The 21,465-nt window shown below is 38.2% G+C and overlaps 1 protein-coding gene across 2 annotated transcripts in view; it reads left to right on the top strand.

The window, feature by feature from the left end:
* The window catches only part of TBL1X (transducin beta like 1 X-linked), a 201,419-nt gene that overhangs the window by 139,926 nt on the left and 40,028 nt on the right, over positions 1 to 21,465 (top strand). For both annotated transcript variants that reach the window (XM_074147899.1, XM_074147980.1), the window contains one exon: positions 8,455 to 8,562. In XM_074147899.1, coding sequence (XP_074004000.1) covers positions 8,505 to 8,562 — 58 coding nt within the window. In that variant the 5' untranslated portion in view covers positions 8,455 to 8,504. The remainder of the gene's footprint in view (positions 1 to 8,454; positions 8,563 to 21,465) is intronic.

Here is a 21,465-nt window from a genome sequence, read left to right as displayed (position 1 = left end):
TGCATTCCTTCCTATGGTGCTGCCTCATTTAAAATGGGCATCATGCCTACTAACCTGATTGCCCATGCCGTGGGTGGCTTGAGGCCTTATGGAGGTTTCTGGAAGCTCCTTTTCTGTCCCAGCTGCATGGTGTCACCTCAAAGGCAAATGTTTTATCTGCTGGACCTTGGCCTATCTCATCACAGTTGGGTGTTTCCCTAATTCCGTTCTTACAGGCAATCTTGGGACTCAGATACCTCACACTGATGTTTTAGTGAATCTTTACTGTTAGGTGTCAGAGAAATTGTCCGCAGCTGAAAAAGAAACTGTGCTTTGTTCTAAATATTTGGGGGAATGTTAATTCTAAAAGTTCAGCTATGTTATTTTACTGATGTCTGCGGTCACAGAAAGAAAATGAAACAGGTACAACCAGTTCTGGTAGGATCTCATCCCAGCATGTTCCTTTCACCTCATACTCTGTGAATGTGAAACATGGATGAAAAATGTAAATGCTAATGTTTGCTCCTTTTGGTTTTGTTGAGGTTTTAGTAAAAATCTAGGCAAATGAAGCAAAAAGTTAAATTTGAGGTAGTGTTAATACGCTGTTCCTTTTGCCGAAAGTCAAGAAAAGCAAGTAACGATAGAGTAATTGTGCCATCATTTAAAAGTTGCAATCTTCCTTAACTTTTTTGAGCATGTAGCAATACTTGTAAGATTTAAAACACATTTCTTGTTGCATTACGTACATGGAAATGCATGGACACACACAGAAGTAACTGCACAATCAGACAATCATGCATTTTGGCCTAATTGGTTTGAAATGAGTGGACACATGGTATTGTCCCCCAGTTTGTCCTAATTGCCATTTTGTGCTCATGTAAGGAAGAAAATTCTGATTATGTTTAGTGGCAGCATTCCCAGTTGACTTCAGTTGTTCCAAGAGTGATGAAGTATCTTGATTCTCAAACTGAATCAAATTATGTGTTTTGATTTCTCAAGCTTCTGCAGTTCCTTCCTTTTTTTATTTTAAAACAATTAATTTAATTTCATTTGCAAGCTCTATAACTACCGTCAACCATTACTCCCCCATCAATCTTATTTTTGGCTTCCTGGAGCTTTCCATACAATATACTAGCATAAACAATATTTTTGTTTATTTAAAAAAAAAAAAAATTAATTGAAGTTGCCTCTTCTTAGAACTAAGCTACAAAAGAGGTATAACAGAATTGCACTAATTAAGAAGAGCAGTTGGTTTTGTTTGCTTTTTTTTTTTCCCTTAGCAAAGTGCCAAAAAGGAAAGATCAATACAGGAAACCCCATTTCGGTCTTTAGCAAAGGGAGTTGGAAAAGATCCACTTGAACTCTTAGAACTGAAATGCTGGAGGCTGATGTAATTAAGTAAACCAGCTGAGAACTGAAAAATAACCTGATCAAACTAAGAGATTATAAGCATGAAAGAGCTGGTGCACAGTTCTGCATCTTTTGATAGAGGAAGTAGAGTTTGCTGGGAATTTGGTGATGAAAGGCTTCTCTTTTATTGACAATTAGTTATTTTGCACTGGAAATTGTTGATTGATTGAAAAGTACTTAGAAATTGCTGGAATATCTCTTGTTGCCCTTTTTTTGTAAATAAATAGATGTGGGTTTGTTTCCAAATGGCTTTTCAGTTTGAAATGTAATTTATAATTTAAAGAAAAGTAGTATTCATGCAGAAATAAAACTTTCTGCAATGACGTCCACCAAAGTGTTTAGTTGGCCAAGTTATTTTCAATTAATTTTTTTTATATTAGATTTGATTTATTTTTTTTAAATGTTTTGATATTTTACTTGATGATCTATTATTTTTGTTAACATTTTTTTCTAGGACAGGACAACCATTTTGATAATTTATTGCAGATTTTTAAAAGGATAAATACAGAAGCCACAGTTATGCTTTAAAAAAAGATTCATCTGTGTGAAAGCACATCTTTATAGGTATTGCATAGTAAAACTGACCTTTTCCCTGAATGAAGTTTTTATTTTATTTAAATGAAAACTCCATTTTTGTCGGATTTAGCCACACAGCATTTGATTCAAGAGTGACCTCTTTGAGACAGAATTGCAGGTTCATTCATCAGTGCCACATGTCTATAGCTGTCATTCCTTCTACGTCCTCTTTCTTCAGTTGGCACCAGATTTTGAATGCTGCTAAGGCTGAGTTCGGTGATTAATTGTATGAGATAACCTAACACGTCAGGATCTAAGCTAGACCTTTTTTATATCCGTGCCATTTTTCATTAAGCTCTCGGATACAGATGCAGTTGTTACTTCTTTTTGTCAGACTGTGGTCTTAGAGGCAGCAGCGAGAATGGGGATGAGCTGAGGCTCCCTGGGTTTGTTTTGGTTAAGTGTGGCCTTTTAAAAATCAGCAGAGGGTCAGTATAAATAAATAGACTAAAAACAAAAACAAAACCAAAAGAAGAGCCAGCCTTAACATTTGGTAATGGAAGTTTCCTGACAAGTCTGTTGCCTTTTTTCTTTGAAGTCCCTATAGCTGCTATAAATGTTGGTGACAGAGCTCTAAGTGAGACAGCACATACTGTACAGCGCAATAACCATTCTCGAAGGAGATTACCCTGTTCTGCAGAATCTCAGCTTCCATTTCTCCAAAACAACAAATTTGTTACTGTGTTTGTGAAAAAAACTCAAAATATTAAGTGATGCAAAGACATCTGTGAGCATCTGTAAAGAGCCTGGGACAGTAGCTCTGAGAGGTTTCAGTTGGCTCATTTTTGTCATTAAATAGTTCGGCTGACCTATGGTGATCATTTAGAGAATGAGCATAGTTTAACTATTTGCCTCCTCATTAAGAAGAGCCAGGGAGATAAGGTACAGGTGAGCACATCTTGATTTTCATTCCTAAGTGCACGGTCTCTAGAAGGGGCAACTGTTTATGTTTTAGGTTTAGTTGTTTTAGAGCAAGGTGTCAACCTCAAGCCTTACAAGGAGGAATCTGGAAGTAATGCATTCACAAGCTGCATTTTGAACAAGGCTAGCTGTTATTTTGGTGACTGGCATAGGTGGAGTTTGGAAAGAACCATCCTACATGCTCCATACCTTGTAATCAGCAGGAATGCAATGGTCTCATTCCCTTGTCAGGATGCTGTAAAGAAGAGATGTTTTACCCTTTAGCTTCATGAAATGGCAGGAGAGACTGCAAGGGGAGAGGAGGGCGAGTGTGCTCTTTTCCTCTCCAGAAGTTCAGTTTTGGCATTTTGGGAAAGAAGCATGCTGGAATTCCTCCTCGAGAAGAGGCAGCTGTGCTAAAAGCCAAGACTGAGGAATGCAATGGTGTGGGCCAAGCAGAGCTCGTTAGCCTTTGGGGAAGAGCTGCTGGCTGCTGACTCTGTTCTGGCTCTATGGTAAGACACAGCCTAGAAATACAGAAGCGTAGGGCTCACTGAAAGTTTCTGTTGAAAGTATTTTTCAGCAAAAAGTACTGAGATTGACTAAAATGACTCGTTTTGTGAGAAGTGGCTTCTGGCTTTGGGAAACGTTGTTTTTCATTAAACTACAGAGCATATGCAAAACAGTAACACATTGATTTAGCTATGCTGTCACAGTGCCTTCCTCAAGTCTATTTTAGTTCTGGTGTTCATATTCTCTCCTCCGAGTTGGGGAGACTGTAGTGGGTCCTGAGAGACATGGCTTGATGCTTGGAGCCATCTTGGACGAGAAAATGGGAGCACAAGTACGTGACCTCTGGTTCCATGTGGCAAGGCATCAATTTGATAACATTAACTATTTGAACTTTCTGGAATGTTTTCATTTTTATGAAACCTTCCATTTTTGCCTTTTTTTTTCCCCCAAAACAAATCTACAGTTTCTCTTTCCCTCCCATCATTCTAATAATCTTCTTGTCATTAAATCTTTGGTTGGGAACAGACATTTTGGCCTAGCCTTGTCATATAGGTAGGTAAATAACGCAACCCCTCCAGGAGATAAATGAAAATTTGTGGGTTTGGGGTTAGTTTTTGAGGGGAGGGTGTTTATTCAACAATAGTGACTCCCAAAAAGTACTTCCAAAAAGCTGACAACTGCTCAGCACTCAGGTAAAGCAGAGCGGAGCCTGCAAATTTCTTCAGGGGGTAAGACCGAGGGCCAGCCTAGCCAGCTGATGAATTTCTGTCAGCAGGATGCAGAAATGGGAAGTGCTGGGCTTCCTATTTAGGTTTCAGGTTTAGGTTTTAGTTTAGGTGCTTTCCCCAAATGTCTGGCCTGTTTCTGCCTTCCTGAGGGGAAGATTGGACCGGTAACTCCCAGTCCCTGTGGATGGCAATGCTTCTTCAAGTAGCAAATGTAAACTCTTTTCCTGAAATAGCCTCGACCATCCCCTGCCACGGGGTTAGCCCGGAGGTCAGGACACAGCCCTGGAGGACCCTGTGAGCATGATTTAGAAGAGAGGCGGAGGAGTTGTGTCTTTAGATGCTATTTCAAAGTTGGAAAAGTTATTTTCCCTTGATTCTTCGGCCAGATCTCCCTTATTTATGGCAACAGTGCTAAAATCAGCTGAAATAAGAGCGAAGAACAATCCTTGAGTAAGGGGATGGCATGTTAAATAAACTGTTCTTGGTCGACCTGAGTAGCGCTGTGCTGAACCATAGGTAGGCGAGAGGCTGCCTTCTCCAGAGCTACTTGCGTGGCCCATTAGCAAGATTCCCAGTGCTTCAGGAAGGTTTAATTTGAGAACCGTGGTATGTCGGTGCACAGAGCCAAATCTGGTCCAGTGGTGTACTCCAGGAAATAAGCTACCCTAGTTGCCCAGAGCACAGAGGAGTGTGCTGCAGGGTTAGCTTTGCTGGAGCCAGCTCAACTCCAGCTGAACGACTTACTTCAGCAAAAGCCAAGCAGCCCTACAAGCACAACGGTAGCATATCTGAGCTAATAATCCAGCTTTCTACCTCTGTATGGGAATCATTTCTGCCAACCTATCCCAGCAGAACCGAGAGACAAATGTTTATTTAAAAAAAGTGTTAAATTTAATTTTGCATGGTCTTGGCAACCCATCCACCAGGAGAGGGTTGAATGTTTGGGATCCGTTATACTCTGGGAAGTCTTAGTGGGCTTTGCTCACATGTTTGGACATTCTCAAATATCTGCAGGATCACAACCCGAATTCTTAAGGCGAGATCAAAGTAAATAAAACTTTCTGTTATGTGTAATTTGGGACAGGAAAAAGTGTTGCAAGTAAAGAAAGCTCAATCACATGTTTGAATGCTTTTGGTAAATCCTCTTGACATTGTGAAGAATTAAGATGTTATTGCTGGTTTAGATGTGAAATGTATCCAAAGGCACATCAGTATTGTTCGTAAGCTATAATTTATTTCTTTTTAAAAACTATTAATCTAGGTAATACCAATCTCCAGTAACAAAAGGAGACCATCAATTAGCAGAAATAAATCTATCACAATGCTAACTAAAAGTTTTCCATGATTTTCTACAGAAGTTTGCATTTCTACATTAAAATAAATTATATTGAGGGGGAGGCTAGTTGTTCTTTATGAATCAGACTTGGAGATACACAAAAGATAAGTACTTTCCTCTCCTCCTCACCATGTCTTCTGTAACCTCTTTTGTTTGAGGTGTTTATCTGTGGAGAAGAAGGAAATCAAAAAGAGCATTAATGAAATTGAGTATGGTCTTTCATAGCTCAGCCAAATTTCTAATGAATAGATTTCTCTGGGTCAAAGCCAAGACCTGTGTATCGTTTTGGATGGGTGAAAGCTTTACAGTTGTGTATCTGATTGCTGCACTGGCATCTGTGGGAGGGAAGAAACCTTAAATGTATGAGTGGGGATCATCTGGTTATTTATGTCATGGTAACAATGTGTATAAAGATATGATCCGACACATATGTCAAAGTAATTCCTGTTGACTGACTTCAGGGAAAATGCATTGTAAATCCAGCCACTCGGTGTGCTTGGGATTCTGATACAAAGGTAGCTGCTGGGGAGGTTTTTCTGGGGCTGTCAGACTATTTATTTTGCAGTCAGACTGATTTTCTCTGGTTTTAATTCATTTAAGAAAAGTCTTCTTTAGAAAAAACAAACAAAACCCAACACTCCTCCCTTCCCTTCCCTTCCCTTCCCTTCCCTTCCCTTCCCTTCCCTTCCCTTCCCTTCCCTTCCCTTCCCTTCCCTTCCCTTCCCTTCCCTTCCCTTCCCTTCCCTTCCCTTCCCTTCCCTTCCCTTCCCTTCCCTTCCCTTCCCTTCCCTTCCCTTCCCTTCCCTTCCCTTCCCTTCCCTTCCCTTCCCTTCCCTTCCCTTCCCTTCCCTTCCCTTCCCTTCCCTTCCCCAAAGCAACCCTCTGTATGTGGGAAATATGATGTTGTCTTAAATTAGCAGGATGCATCCAGAAACAGTATTTGTAGTTTCTTGATTTTAATAAAGTTCATTTTACCACAAAGTACGTCATTGCTGAAACTGAATTTTTGTAAGAGGTTTCATCTTTACCAACTTTCCTACCACCAAATACCGAAACTGCTATTTTTAAAATGCTTTTAGAAATGTTATGTCGGGTGTTTTTTTTAAACCCACAGCTATCAAAGTTTGTTGATTTATTGTTATCATGGCCATAGCAGCGATATGGGTTTATTTTAAGTACTCAGACGGGGATGAAAATGGCCTTAACTGTTGCTGTGAATGTCTGTCTTGTTCTTCATTGTATGGTGATGATTGTGCAAAAAGGGGCACAGGGATTTATTAATTATTCATAAACAAGTCTGTTTATCTGGAAGAAGGACATATAAAGTTATATGGAAAGTAGTGCTTTCACTGCTTGCAGTTGCCAGCCTTGGTAACTAAAGCCCTTACGGCTACCAGTGCTTCCAGTCTCCTGACCCTGTGGCAGAGAAATTTGAGCCCATTTTACAGATGAGGGATTGAGGAGAAAACGACTTCCCAGGGTGATACGTGGCATGTGACACGTACGTGACAGAACTGGATGTTGGATACAGCTGGTGTTGTCCTCATCCAGGATCTCAGCAGAAAGTGATCATCCTTTCCAAAGTGGATGAAATTTTTCCCACCAAGACTCCACAATTTTCAATATTTTGTTTCTTCTTGTTCTCCATGAAGTGAAAACGTAACAATAAAGACTGGAATACTTGAGGAAGATGTCTCCCAAATTAGCAAGCTATGGTTTCTTATGGAAAACCCACATCCGAGCCATTGATGAAATATAGCAGCCCAGGAGAATAAAAGGCTTACCGGGGTTTGAAAGACCTCCATTTACATAAATATGCAGGGACATCTGTTACAGTCATGAGTGACCTGCTGGTTTAAATCATCAGCAGGGGAAACTTGTAGTCGATCAGCATTGCCTGCAGTAGCAGGTGCTACTTTAGGCAACAGGAATTACTGAAGAGGTTTTCGATGAACAAAGACCTTTCCGCTTGCCAAGAAGAGACATACGGGAAATTGAAACAAACGGCACACGCCTACGGTCTTTCATTTGTAATATGCGACAAGCGTGTAGTGTGCGCTTCAGCGTCCAAATCTTTACATGATTAGTTGTAGGTATGGTGTGGCTGACAAAGCTTATGTCTGAGAAGTACTTACAGCTTTTCAAACCAAACTACTTAAGTCAGATTCCCAAACAGAAATGAATCATCAGGATTTAATGGAAAATGTTCCAAACAAATTTATCATCCAAAAACCAATGTTTGTATTATCAGAGTATATGCCCAAAATAGTAATGTAAAACTGTCATCCTAAAGGTTATGATTACTTAAGTGAATAATTGAAGTTTAATTCTTGCTCACCATTCATCAGCAGAGACATTTTAACATTGTAGCTTTATATAATGCCAAGATATTTGTATTCCTTATTGGCACAAGGTATACGGTGTTCTCTATTTGTGTTTCTCTCTCTCCCCACACACCCCAGTATAAAATTTGTAATCTCATCTTAAATTTTGATTTGTTTCTATTTTATGGGAAATTTATTTAAGTTCTCTGAGTAACATGGTTTTGTAAGGAAAGAATTTGTCTTTTCAGGGGATGAACTACTGGACAGAAAACTAGATTACAAATTTGGGGCTGCAAAAAGGTTACGATTTGGTGTGTTAGATGAGACTGTAATTGCCAGCAGTTCTGAAAAGAAAATGCTCACACAGTAAAAAGGAGTGTCTGAAAAACCTGTAGTAAAGCCACAGAATTAAAAGAGTTGACATTTGCAAAGGCTTCCAAGTTTTAAAATGCTCCCTCTGACTCTCTCATATATGTTAAATACTGCTCGTTAATTATAATAAAAGGTATGGTACAGCTTGAAAACTTGATCCACAACATTTAATGGGTTACTGACATTAGGACATAACAGCTCTAATAACTACATAAGGTCTTTAGATATCTTAACAATTCGCACCTCTATTTTGATAACAAATTACATACTAAATCAAGATAAAACAAAACCTGTTCTTTTGTTTCCCTTTGAACAGAGCGTGGATCACACTTCTCGTAAACCTCATCATAGTGAGGTTGGGCTAAGATGAGCATAACCAGTGACGAAGTGAATTTCTTGGTGTATCGCTATCTCCAGGAATCAGGTAAATTTCCTGTCTTTCCTCACAACTTCAGGTTATAGATGCAACGGGAAAAACGGCTTTTTGCACGGTGTTGCTTTAGGAATGTTGTGTTGAGTGTTTCATACTCATAAACTCAGACTGATATTTCTCACACAAACCCATGTTTCTTTGAAATCATGGTCTTGAGCATAACAAAAGTGCAAACATACGCAGGTACAAATTAAACATTGCAGTGAGGCAAAAAAAAGGAAATAAATAACATTATGTTAAAAAATGATTTTGTAGAGTTATATCATCTCAGCCAAAGTAATTTTTTGGCAGCACAGGCACAAAGCACGTGGGTTTTGTATCTTTTTCCTTAACTACTTGAAATAGTTCTGTCAGATACTTATTAAGTAAAGAGGGATTCTCTAAATTGCTTTTATATTGGCTGTAGATGGAAATTTGGGTGCAAGCATTTGAAGTTTTAGTTTCATTAGGGTAATTATGTATGTAAACTAAGCTGCACAAGTGGCTCTGTCTTAGTATCACTTCCACCTGTATGTTTTCATATCGGAAAATAATGTCTTTACGGGGCTTTTTCCTTTTAGAAGGAAAGCTTCTTTCCTTAAAAAAAAAAACAAAAAAAACCATTGAAATTGAAACCTAAATTTAGGTCTATTTTGTTTTTGTAGTCGATTCCACTCTTTGACTGCAAGTAGTAGAAGTTCTCTTCACTCATGGAAAATGTTCCTTTAGTGCAGAGGTGATAGGGGACGTGAGAAACATTGACAAAGGATTTATAGCCAGGATCCCAGTTTACTTGGTACTGGGCCTATGATCTGAGTTGTTAAAAGTAAAATTACCTAAAAATATTTGTTGTTTCATATACTGAAACAATAACAAAAAAGTTCTGTGAAAAATACATGTCTTACTGTCAGAGTTTTAGAATAAGCCCTCCAGGCTTGAGAGATATCTTGGACAGGGGACCAAAATCCCAGCAGGTAGAAGGTACTGGGTTATCCTGCTTCTGTTGGTCGTTATAATTAGCATTCATTAGATATGTTATTTTGACTTGTTTCTTCTATTTCCAAGACTATTTTAATCCCAGGAAACCAAATCCCTATGCAAGGAATGTCCACTGAAATTGAGAAGATTTATAATACTTTTTCAGGGTTTGGTCTTTTAAAGCAGCTCTTTGAGAGTCCAGCTGTGACCTGTGTTAGTAGCTGTTTTCTCACAATGTATTCTTCTCTCTAATAACGGAGGTTATAAAAAAAATAGTCTAGTTCTGGCATGCGGTTATATGAAAGAAAGATAGGGGCTAACAAAATTAAAATTTCATCCAGACAAAGTTTATATTTAAAAATAAGCTGTTGGGTACCACACTGGAAAGGGCTTTTGAACATTAGAGCAGCGCACAGTTGGACATAATGGAAGCCCGAAGAGTGCTGAAATTGTTTTACGTTGTTATATTTGTATTGTAGGAGATTCTACATAACAGTTTATTAATACAGTAACTTTTCCTGATGTGGAAAAAGAAAACCAGCCTTTTTTATTCTTCTTGATAGATCTGTAGGTGGGTTATTGTTGTGTAATGATTCAGAAAGAGGCTTTACAAAGTCAATCAAGAATGGTGGTATCAGCCAAATGTCAGGAAAAAGTTCTTTTAGGTAACCCCTCTCCCACAAGCACGCAATCACTTTTTCCGTTTTAGGGAGAAACTTCACATACAAATTTTGATATTAATTGCAACTTGTACTGCTCTTATCTTCTTATGTAAAGGGCCAAACGTTTTTCTTACTTAATCCACACATACTAAAGGCATTCACAAAAACATTTTATTTCCACTGTTTCTGTTGTATTTTACCCATATAGGAGAGTAGAAGTTGAGGTTAAATATTTGAAGAAATAGTCAAATACACTTCAAACCGAGCATATTGAAATCTAGATGATTTAGTAGATATACCTGACAGTATTTTAAAAAGCTTCTTATATTCAGTTTGAATCTTTGTTCACACTGTCATTGTTTTTTCCAAAGAACTTTTTGTATCTGTGTTTTCAGGTAGAGTAATAAGACAAACTGTTATACAGCATCTTGCCTTTTCACCTGCTAGTATAAATGCCATAAGTTGCAACAGCAGATGAACAATGTTTAATCAATAGCTTCAGAAATAATGCATGCCAAATTTAGAGGGCTAGTGTTTAAGTTCAAATCCCTACAGTTGAAGGAGTTTGCCGAAAACAGAGTTATTACATTGTTTATTTATTAACATTAGCTGAACCCAAAGCTTCTAAAAATTAGATCAAACACAGCCATAAAGGTTGCTTATAAGACTGTACAAAAGTTCAAATTTTTTTTCAGGTATCTGCCCTTTAATCTTATCCTGTAAAACTTGAGACTTTCCCATAAAATGTAGGCAAATGGTGGGAGGAAGAGAGAAATGACAAAAGGAAATATATAGGGCAGAACAACTATGTAAAAAGCAAACTGTCCCTATAATATTTCACATATTTTGCAACTGTAAGGCACAGAAGCACTTGAGATTATTTGAAACATTATAGCAAAGATACTGATGGGTGCTTTACACTTCATTATGAAAATGCTGGCAGGTCATTTTAGTAGAAATACAGCTCATCTAAAATTGAAGTTAGAAGTGAAATTCAGTAATTTTATTTCCTCCTTAATTCTATGTCAGACTAGAAAACTTGCACAGGAGAGTTGAACTGTCTAAACCATTATTGTTGCTTTTTAACAAATCTTGGCATACCAAGGGGAGTTCCAGTGAACTGGAAAAAGCAAATGTTGTGCCAGAATTTTTAAAGGTTAAACAAGATGATCCAGGTAACTATAGGTCAAGCAAAGTCATTGGAAGTTTGAAACTAGATACCTCCAACAAAAAATGAAGAGATGACAGCATGCCTAATGCCAGCCAGCAAGTTTTTATGGATAATAGGTCTTGTCAAACAAACTTGGTACTGCTTTTTCCAAGATCACAAATGAAGTTGACAAAGATAACCGTGCTGACAATAATACACTTAGACTACTTTATGACATTTACTTAGCCTTGTTGACACTGTGGTTAAAAACAAAGTGAAAGAACAGTGTGTAAAATCAGTCTAATCCAGGGTTACCAAATGGATTAAAAATGGACTAACGGAAACATCCTGAAAAGTGATTAGAGTTGGGGAATATTCATCTCACAGGTTGCTTCTAGTGGGAACTCACAGGAATCTGTTCTTGGCATGATACTGCTCAATAGCTTTATCAGTTACCTGGAAGGAAATATAAAATGATTCTCAAGTACATTTGCAGATGGAATTAAGTGAGTGGTAAATTGTGGCACTCTGAGTTATACTGGCTGATCATGGGGTTTTAACAGAAAAAAATGCAGCCAGGGAGACTGCTTTGAGTTGCCTGCTGCTGGAGAAGATGCCTGGTCCAGGGGCAGTACACTTAAATCCCTCCAGCACAAGACAAGACTTGGAGAAGTTAAGGCTCTAATTGCTTAGCTGTGTTAAAATAAGTAAGTAAATAATTGCCTCTTCACATAGGTGACTGTCTCAGGGCTTTTCTATGCCCAGAAAAACAAAGCAGTCAGGCATGAGTTCCATTTAGGCTCCATGGGTTGATGGCATAGGAATTCCACCACTAAGGTGACTAGGTGGTGTCACTTCCACTGTAGGACCATGAGTGTCCCCCTTCTTGAGGAATAAAGAAATGGAGTATTTAATTTCAGTTTAAGATTGTTGCTTCCTATCCAGAAGTTAAGTCCTGCGATGCTCAGTTTGCTCCTTTTTGAATATGAACTTTTTGGTGCACAGTTTCAAGTGGCCCAATTCTTAAAAGTGCTGAGTACTTCCAAGTATTGTTTATCTCAGAGTCAAACTTTTAAAAGTCAGGTTACATTTATTTTTAGGTGTCTTGATTGAAAGACTACCTTTAAGTTAAAAGGCTGGCCTCAGTTACTAAAATCAGGCTTAGGTTATGTCTGTACTATGAGTCCACCAGTGTGGAGACAGGAGCATACAAAATACTCCTGTGGTGGACGTAGTTATCCTAAAAAAGCAGGTGCATTGACAACAGTGAAACAAGCTATATCAAAGAAGCCACAGTTCTAGCATCCAAATTACGTTGGTTCAGGTTTGCACCTCTTCAAACTCCTGAGAAACATAATTTTGCTAACAGCCATCTTCACTGCTGACATAGTCCTTCTGTCGGTTTTCTTCAGTGTGAAGAACCTTTTCTACAAAACCATGTAGAATTCGGAGTATAGAGTTTTCCTGTTCTGCTTTGTCTGCCTAAAAGAGAAACAAATAATTATTTGTCTTTTGTAATGATGGTCAAAGCAGTAGAATGCAATGGGAGTAATAAGGATTCCAAGGAAAACTGAAAAGGGGTGAGGAGGGGATGACAAAACCAAGGGAAATCAAATCTCTCACATGCCTTTTAATCTAAAATGTGCTGCCATCTGTTCTGAGCGACAAATCCTGTTATAGATCCAAATACTACAATAAATTACCTTCCTTACCCAGCCCAATGTGTCAATTCTGTTATTAAAGCTTTTTCAGATTTGGTATTTTTGATGCATTGATCGATTTAATTGTATTCCTTTTCCAGTACTTACATGCGTGTTGCAGTATAGAATCCTTATCTGAAAATCAGCTCCCCAGCTGTCTGCAGCTTATGCTGCTCTCTAGTAGAGCGTTTATTGTAGTGGATGTCTGGCAATGACTCGTTAGAGTTAAGGTTGTGTAACAGTTTCCATTTTTGCTCATACTTTTACTGTTCAGTTTTAATTTTTCCATGTTTTATGACATACACTTGATAAACTATTCCTCAGTGTACAATCCATACCACGTCCAAGACAATAAAAACACTAGCTGGATGCTTTTGCTAAAAAGATGTCAATGAAATGTTTAGCTGCTAACTTGGGACAATTTACCATTATGCTTTAAAATTGTGATGTTTTCTTCCCAACCGTACAAATTAAGGCAGCTAATAATGTAGTTGTTTTCCATCTGTAGATTCAGGATGACAGCAGCACATTGGTCTGTTTGGTTTATAGTTGTCAAATTTTCATTGTTTTCCTAAAGGATAAGATGTTCTCTCAGCTTTTAAGCATAGGCTCAAGGGCATATACAGCATGAGGAGTTTCTGTGAATCACAGCACAAAATCCTTTGTAAAGTTAGGCATGTGCAAACATGGAACACGGGCCTTTCCTGTTAACTACATCCAGGGCATTTTACTCTTACTCTGCCTTTGGAAATTATGAGAGAATCCAAAGTATGGATATTCTGAAGCTTCTGGGATTTCATCATTGTGATGTTGTCCAGCTAGACATTAGTAGTTGGAATAGTAGTAGTTTACAATTTTTCCAATGCTATTTACTTTTTTTTTTAAAAAGAAGCAAAAAATTTTGAAGGAAAATATCTTGTTTATCATAGAATCATAGAATGGTTCGGGTTGGAAGGGACCTTAAAGATCATTGAGTTCCAACCCCCCTGCCATGGGCAGGGACACCTCCCACTAGAGCAGGTTGCATAAAGCCCCATCCAACCTGGTCTTGAACACTTCCAGGGATGGGGCATCCACAACTTCTCTGGGCAACCTGTTCCAGTGTCTCACCATCCTCAAAGTAAAGAATTTCTTTTTGGTATCCAATCTTATTCTCTTTTTTAACAGAGAAATTTTATACAAAATGTAAATACTGCAATTTGCTTGGGTAAGTTCTCAGGCAATAGAGAATGACTGAGGATCAATATTCTGTTCTTTTGAATTTGTGCCTTATACAACAGTCTTTACTTACATAAGCCTATATAATTATTCTCTGAAGTCCGTATTTTTTCTGCATGTGAGGTGCATTTAGAGAATTTTGAACAACTGTGTATTCGCACAGAGTTCCTGAGTCACGGATGAGAAAAGTGCATGTTGAAAATAATTTAGATTAAGCATAGCATAAAATATTGGCATATATAGGTCAGCTAAATTTGCTTCAAAGCTAACCGCTTCCTTTGCGTAGGAAGGCTGCTGCTACGTAGAAGGGGAATGTACAGTGCATGAATTTTGCTTAAACTACTAAAATCTACACCTTGAGGAATAATTAATTAGAAGAATGAAGCACTTAGTCAATTAAAGCACTTGTCCAGTGTGACAGTAAAACCAATGATGTTTACTGATAGTAGAGTCAGTGGATAATGATTTTTCTTTTGTTTTTTTATGTTTTTTTTTCCAATCTGGCTCAGTAGGATCATAGGAGAGTTCAGACTGGATGATAGCTCAGGAGATGACAGAACCAGAGAATAGTTCAGGTTGGCAGGGACCTTTGGAAATCATCTAGCCCAACGGCCCAGCTCAAAGCAGGGTCAGCTGCAGCAGGTTGCTCAGGGCTATGTCCAGTCGGGTTTTGAATATCTTCGAGGATGGAGAGTCCACAACCTCCCTGGACAGCCTGTTCCAATACTTGATCACCTTCACATTAAAGAAATTTTTTATTTTGTTTCAGTGGAATTAATGTGTATTTCAGTTTGTGCCCATTTCCCTCTGATCCCGTCACTGGGCACCACTGAGAAGAGCCTGGCTCCATCCTCTTTGCACCCCCCTCAGGTACTTATGCACATGGATAAGGTCCCCCGTGAGCCTTCTGTTCCCCAAGCTGAGCAGTCTCAGCTTTTTCAGCCTCTCCTTGTGTGCCAGGTGCTCCAGTCCAGTGATCATCTTCATGGTCTTTTCAATGGACTCACTCACTCCAGTATGTGTCTCTCTCTCTTTTACTGGGAAGCCCAGAACTGGACAGAGTCCTCAGGTTGTGTCTCACCAGGGCTGAGTAGAGAGGAAGGATTCTCTCCATTGACCTACTGGTAACACTTTTCGTAGAACGGCACAGGACGCTGTTGTCTTTCCTTGCTGCAAGGGCACATTGCTGGCTCACATTCAACTACTCCAGCCTCCTGCTGAAAACTGGGGAGACTCAAAAGATCTTTTAAGGAACGTACACATAAAGGTGCTGTTGAACACGGTAGTCACTGGAATGCTCTTGAAGCTGTGTACATAGCTGTGCTCTAATAGTAAGGATGGAGACCTTTTGTTTGCTGAGGGAAAAATGCATCCTTGAAATTACATCCTGCCAGCCAAAGATAAAGCACACGTTTTAGTGTTGTTTCAGTAACAATCTATGGCTGCATTATTTGTGTCTACGTACGTGTTTTCACTGGCTCTTGGGCCTCATGTAGTCTGCCTGCGGTGTAGAGTAACAGTAGTTCATAGATGAAACTGAGCTGCACATATTGATATAAAGACGCTTGTGTACTTGCTTAGCATCTATTTGCACAGGCACTTCTGTGTTAGTGTAACTGGGTGCTGAACAGGTATTACTAAATAAATAAAACAATACACTTTTTAAGGAAATACATAAAAACTGGGTGTTTAAACCTGGCTTTAACATTTCTGTGCCTCAATATTCCTGTTTGAAAGTGAGGTTAATACTACGTATTGTACCTCACAGCAGGTGGTGAAAGTTTTTGGTCCTAAAGTGTATTGAAGTCCTCTGAGGAAAGTCTATTACAAGTGTGCTGGGACACTACTTTACTTTTTTTTAATTATTATTTCAAAGTACTATTTGTGATTTTATAGGTGAATATATATATCTAAATGTGGTAGGAACAAGATGCTAACTATAGTATTCAGGAACTGGTGTTAAGACTGAAAACAGGGTTTCTTTCACCTTTTCAACTGTACAGTGGCTAGGCTTTGGAGCAATACAACGTCCACTTCTAATTCTCAAGGTTTAGCACAGATCTGATTTGTGAGCATGCAGCCCTCTTTATATGATGTGTTATCCTCTATAGGGGCAGCCTACTCAAAATAAAATGGCTTAAGCTTATGATCCAAATCTCTGATATACTGGAAGTTGAATATAGAACCAACATTTGTGACCTTTCATGACTTATTTGAGATAAATAAAAGCCACGGTGTTGTTTTAGGAGTGGAATATGTGTTATAGTGATTCTTGGATAAGAGTGCTTGAGAAATTTGACAAAAATGGGTTTGCTTTAAATAAAAGTGTTTCCTCAAAGTCATCCCGGAAGGGACATTCCTATCTAATGAGAAACCATCTGTAACTATATATATTGCATATAATATAATACATATAACTCCCCCCAGCATAATATGTATGTAGTAAAAATAAGAGTGTTCTATCAAAAGGGTTTATGAGAGATTTTAATGAACTGCTGCTCTTTTTTTTTAATCTCTCCCCTACTTTCTCTATTTGTTTTAAGAGAGGGAGGAAGTGACTGTATGATTTCAGATGCAATGAAACTGACTCTTAATTTGAAATTATACTTCATAGTTGGAGGATGGATGACTGATGAAAAGACAAATCTACTTCTCAAATAAGAACTGTATTATTATCCACAGTTTCTTGCTCTGCTAGTAATCATTTAGTCTCTTTGCAAATACTACGTTAGCATTAGAAGACAACAAATTTTATCAGGCTGCAGTTTCAAAACCATTTTTTTAAAACTTATCAACGCTATAGATCTTGGGAAGGATGAAGCTGATAGGTTAAAGGTAAATACTTTTCCCAACTTCCTTTAAAGATAAGCAAATTGGTTTCTGAGCTGACAGCACCTCTGTATCGTGTGAACCAATGTGTGAGTCAAAACCACATTGTGCACTTTTTTTTTTTTTTGTAGAGCAGTGAATCCCTACTAGCAGTACTTGATGGTCGGCTTCCAAAAATCCAAATTCTGCAACGGAGAGGAAAAAATATCTTTACAGCTACAGAAGTTACATGTTTTGTCATACTTTGTTGTGGTTATATTTTAAAAAGAATATAATAAGCTGTATGAGGGCCATTTTTATGTACATTTATATTCACAGACTTAGAGTTTTGTGACCAGATATCTACTTTATATACGTATGTATAAACAATAGTTTTGAATGGTTTTGCTAGTTCAAGAAGTCCTTTTGAAAACCTCTTTCTCCATGTTTTTTGCGCCTGTTGCATAACAACAACAATATAAATGCCGTGTAAGAAAAGCAATACTTGGTGCAGAATTTTGTAAATTCCTGTGAAGGAATAAAAAATACACTGAGTTTCTTGTTCTTTTGCCATTTGCTAAACCCTGCTTACTTGGTATTTCCTTTTAGGTCTCTTCACAGTTTTCTAAACTTGGCTATTCTAATTTTTCTTTGGCCTGAAAGTTGCTATACAGTGTTGGATCTCAGACACTGAGCAAACACAGTGATTTTTAAGCTACACAAACATATACAATTACACCTTTGCAAATTTATTTCATAGCACGGATTTTGATTCTGATCACTTCATGTCCTGTTTCTTAAAGCTTGCGTAAACGCAATATTATTGGGGTATTAAGAAAATAGGATGTTGAATGGAAGGCAGATATCTGTAGGTCAAGATGGCTTTGCTAGTAAAACCAGTGAAGTGCTACACAATTTACTGCTTTTCCTTATGATTCTCCAGGCCCGGTGAAAAAAGCTGTATCTTGCAGTTTTGCAAGTTTTGCTAATAACCTGCAGGCTGGGGACTTTCTGCCTGCACAGCAACGGCAGCTACAAATCACCCCTCCTCACACCTAAACAGCGTAGCTCTATTAGGACTCCGTTTGTAATCACCATTGGCAGAAACCATCCTGGTGTTGAAGTTCCTGAGTGCTCAGCTGTGGTGTCCTATTTGCCACCGCTTATAGGTGTATATTAGAACTGATAGAAGAACATGGCTTACGGGAAAAAAATGTGAAGTATGTATGTCTGTGAAAGTCTCTTCTATAAATGTGATCCGTAAAACAATGCATGTCTCTTTGGATGTCTGGTTCCACAGACAGGGCTAAAAGAGAACAGCATCCCATTAATTTAGAAGAAAAATATATTTTTTTTTCTTGTTGTGGCCTTTTTAAGTTATTTCAAACCTTGCCCGTATTTACATTAAATTGCTTGATCTGTGTTGACATTTATTTGCAATTGTCAGTCTAATTTACACAGAGTGAGTGAAAAAGGGGATTATTTCAGACCTGGTTTTCAAAAGATTTTTTGTTAAGTTCCTCTTTCCATTGCTCGTGTTCTGTTTTCTGTCTGTATCGTATTTCTCTTTTTGTTAATTTGCAGCCTTCAGAAAGGCTTAAACAGTGAGTGCCAAGTACTGCTCATCAAAAGATCATTTCCAAGTTGTATTAATCTTTTCCAACATATTTTCCTGCATGAAAAAGAAAAAAAGCCTGCCAAAAAATTCTTTGGCACATAATAAAATAATTTTGGGTAGCAGACATTTACTCTGAATTCTTGGCAGAAGGTGAACAGGTCAGATATCCAAGAAAAAGGGTGTAACATTTAATATTAGTGAATAATCACTTCTACAAAACTTCGGGTAACCAGGCACACTGTAATTTTGGCAGCTGACACAAGCTACAGCTAGGAATCCTTTCTTTATATTTCTCAGGGACTGTGAAAGAGCTTGTAACACAGGACGCATTTCCCAGAGTTCTGGAAATAATTTTAATCGTTCAGCAATCCTAATCTTGAAACAAATGTACAAGCCCTGTTGTTCAGCTGATTTTTCTAAAAATATATTTCAACTGCAGTTCTCTATTTTAAATTGCTAATGTGTGTCCTTGTTAAGCCCTTTATGTAATTGCAAAGGTAAGTCTTCAAAAATAAGCAGACACTGCCAAAACCAGAGAGGCACTCTAGGATGTATTACTGAGAAAGAAAAAGCTCAGCTAGAAGAATCATCTCAGTCTGCTGTGAATAATAAACAAGATGTGGTGGAGGATTTTTGCCCACCTATTTTTTTAACTGTTTGTAGAATCTTAGCAGTGGCTTGAAGCACCAGACTCTTATTAACTGCAACTGAACCTATTTCAGAGAAACCAGTGTGCTTTTTGTGAAGCCTCTGCATATAAACACTAGGGTTTTATGTCCATATTTTTGTGGATACATAATTACATTTAGACAGAAATGTAAGGAGAAACAAGGATTGGAATCCATGTTACATTTTCAATTCTCACTCAGTGCATCATATACAGGGGGAAATACTATATTCTAAAATGGCAGCTGCAGTCAAGTACAGTGAAGAACATCATTGTATTCTCTTGGGCAATGGGCAAGAAATGATGTCATTTATCTCAGGAACTAGATTAGCATGTTAGGCCCAGGATTAAGAAAATACAGTTGGTCTAAGTTACAGTGTGTACTTCTGGTTTTGCAGACAGAAATTGCATTCAAATTAGTGATACGTGTCCCTTGCTTCTCTACACTGGTAAATCTAGACCTACAAAAGTCTTAACGTAGTAACATCATTAGTATTTGGAGGAAATTATTTTGTTAATGGTTGTAATTCACTGCTCTTTACTGGTATTTCTTTAAAACTGCAGTGATGGGGCTCTAATTTATTTCAGATTACCACGTTGCACCACTCTTCCCTTCTTGCCTTTCTGTTTGGAGGGCACTCCCAAGACCAAGACGTCAAACTTGAGAAGATGTTTTTCCACTGGCTGCATCTGGTTTCTGTGGCAAGCAGCTGGGCGGGCAGCTTTGGAGTTACTTGGGTTTGGTAACATGGTAAAGCTGTGTGGAGACATCTTTTCCTCCTGTGTGTGATTTTCTTTTGACTCATTACACTGTGGAACGTTTCTACTTGATGTGTCTAAATCTCCCAGAATTTTTGCCCGTATGCTCATTTATGGTCACAAAGAAGACTTTCCTTTACCCCCTCACAACCATCTTTTTGTCCCCGCAGCCTGTACAGCTGCAGTCAGCTCTTACGTGCCTTCCTTCATGCGTGAATTTTACATTGGTCAAAGTCTCAGCAGTAGTGCCAGGTATAAGACTACCTCAAGAAAACAGGCACTGGTGCAGCCAGAAAGCTTGAGATTGCCAGTGGATCCCATTATAGCAGTTGCAGGTTGGTTCTACTGAGTCAGAAGTTTTAATCATTTCTAAAACCTTATTCATTTTTGTATCCTGTACCTGCCAAATACTTTCGAAGAGAACAGTGTGTTACTTCAGAGATGAGGATTGGAAGAGCTGGTATTGGGAATTTCCAAAAAGGCAGACAACACCATGTAGGAGAAATCAATGAAATAAGAAATGTTGATTCTTTCGACCTGGAGATGGTTAAATTGTTACAGAAAAAAACGAAGGGGTTATCAGATAGTTTATGCCTCCTTGTTATTATTTTTTTTCTGTCTTTCTATTGAAGTAATAACATCACTAATTTAGTGGTTTCTGGAAATTGAACGTAAGATCCCTGGATTCAAAAACCTCAATCTTGACTGCTTGAGTTAAAGAAATAGGAAAATTTATTTAAGGAAATGACACAGACCTCTGTATGTAATCCCACTATTTTCCAGGGCAGAGGGCCACACTGGGCATTAGCTACACAAAGATTTGTACGAATGGGTTGTTACTTGTACTCAGCATTGACGTAGAGGCTGTTCATCATAAAGACACCTGAGATGTGTGTGAAAGGCAATTTGATGTTCATAATTCTTTATTCCCTGTTTCATTCTACAATAACAAATGTTTCAGTGAAAAATCATGTAGTATGAATAATTAAACTGAATAATTTGCAAATAACTTAGAGAAATCTGATTTTTAAAAAAATACTTGAACAGTATGCTAGTTAAATTTAACAGGGAAAACTAAGTCCAGTTAGCACAGACAGAAAACTTGCACAGTGTTCAATAGATCAGTTAACTGTTGCTAATCAAGGTATCCCCGAGGTAACTCCTACATAACCAGTGAAGACTGAAACACTTCAGAAGTCATTGCTTCCACATACCCCTTTTTGACATTCCCTCCACCTGTACAAACGCAGCAGTAGGTGCTGTAGCTGTTACAATTTAAGATTGCACTTTAAACAAGACTGCTTTTTACGGTGCTAAAGAGATCGGAAAATGAAAGGAGCACTTAGTGAATGTCA

Source organism: Numenius arquata, chromosome 1, assembly GCF_964106895.1.
Source record: "Numenius arquata chromosome 1, bNumArq3.hap1.1, whole genome shotgun sequence".
Classification (NCBI taxonomy): Eukaryota; Metazoa; Chordata; class Aves; order Charadriiformes; family Scolopacidae; genus Numenius; species Numenius arquata.
Note: the sequence above shows the minus strand (reverse complement) of the source record. Positions and strands in the feature narration are given on the sequence as shown.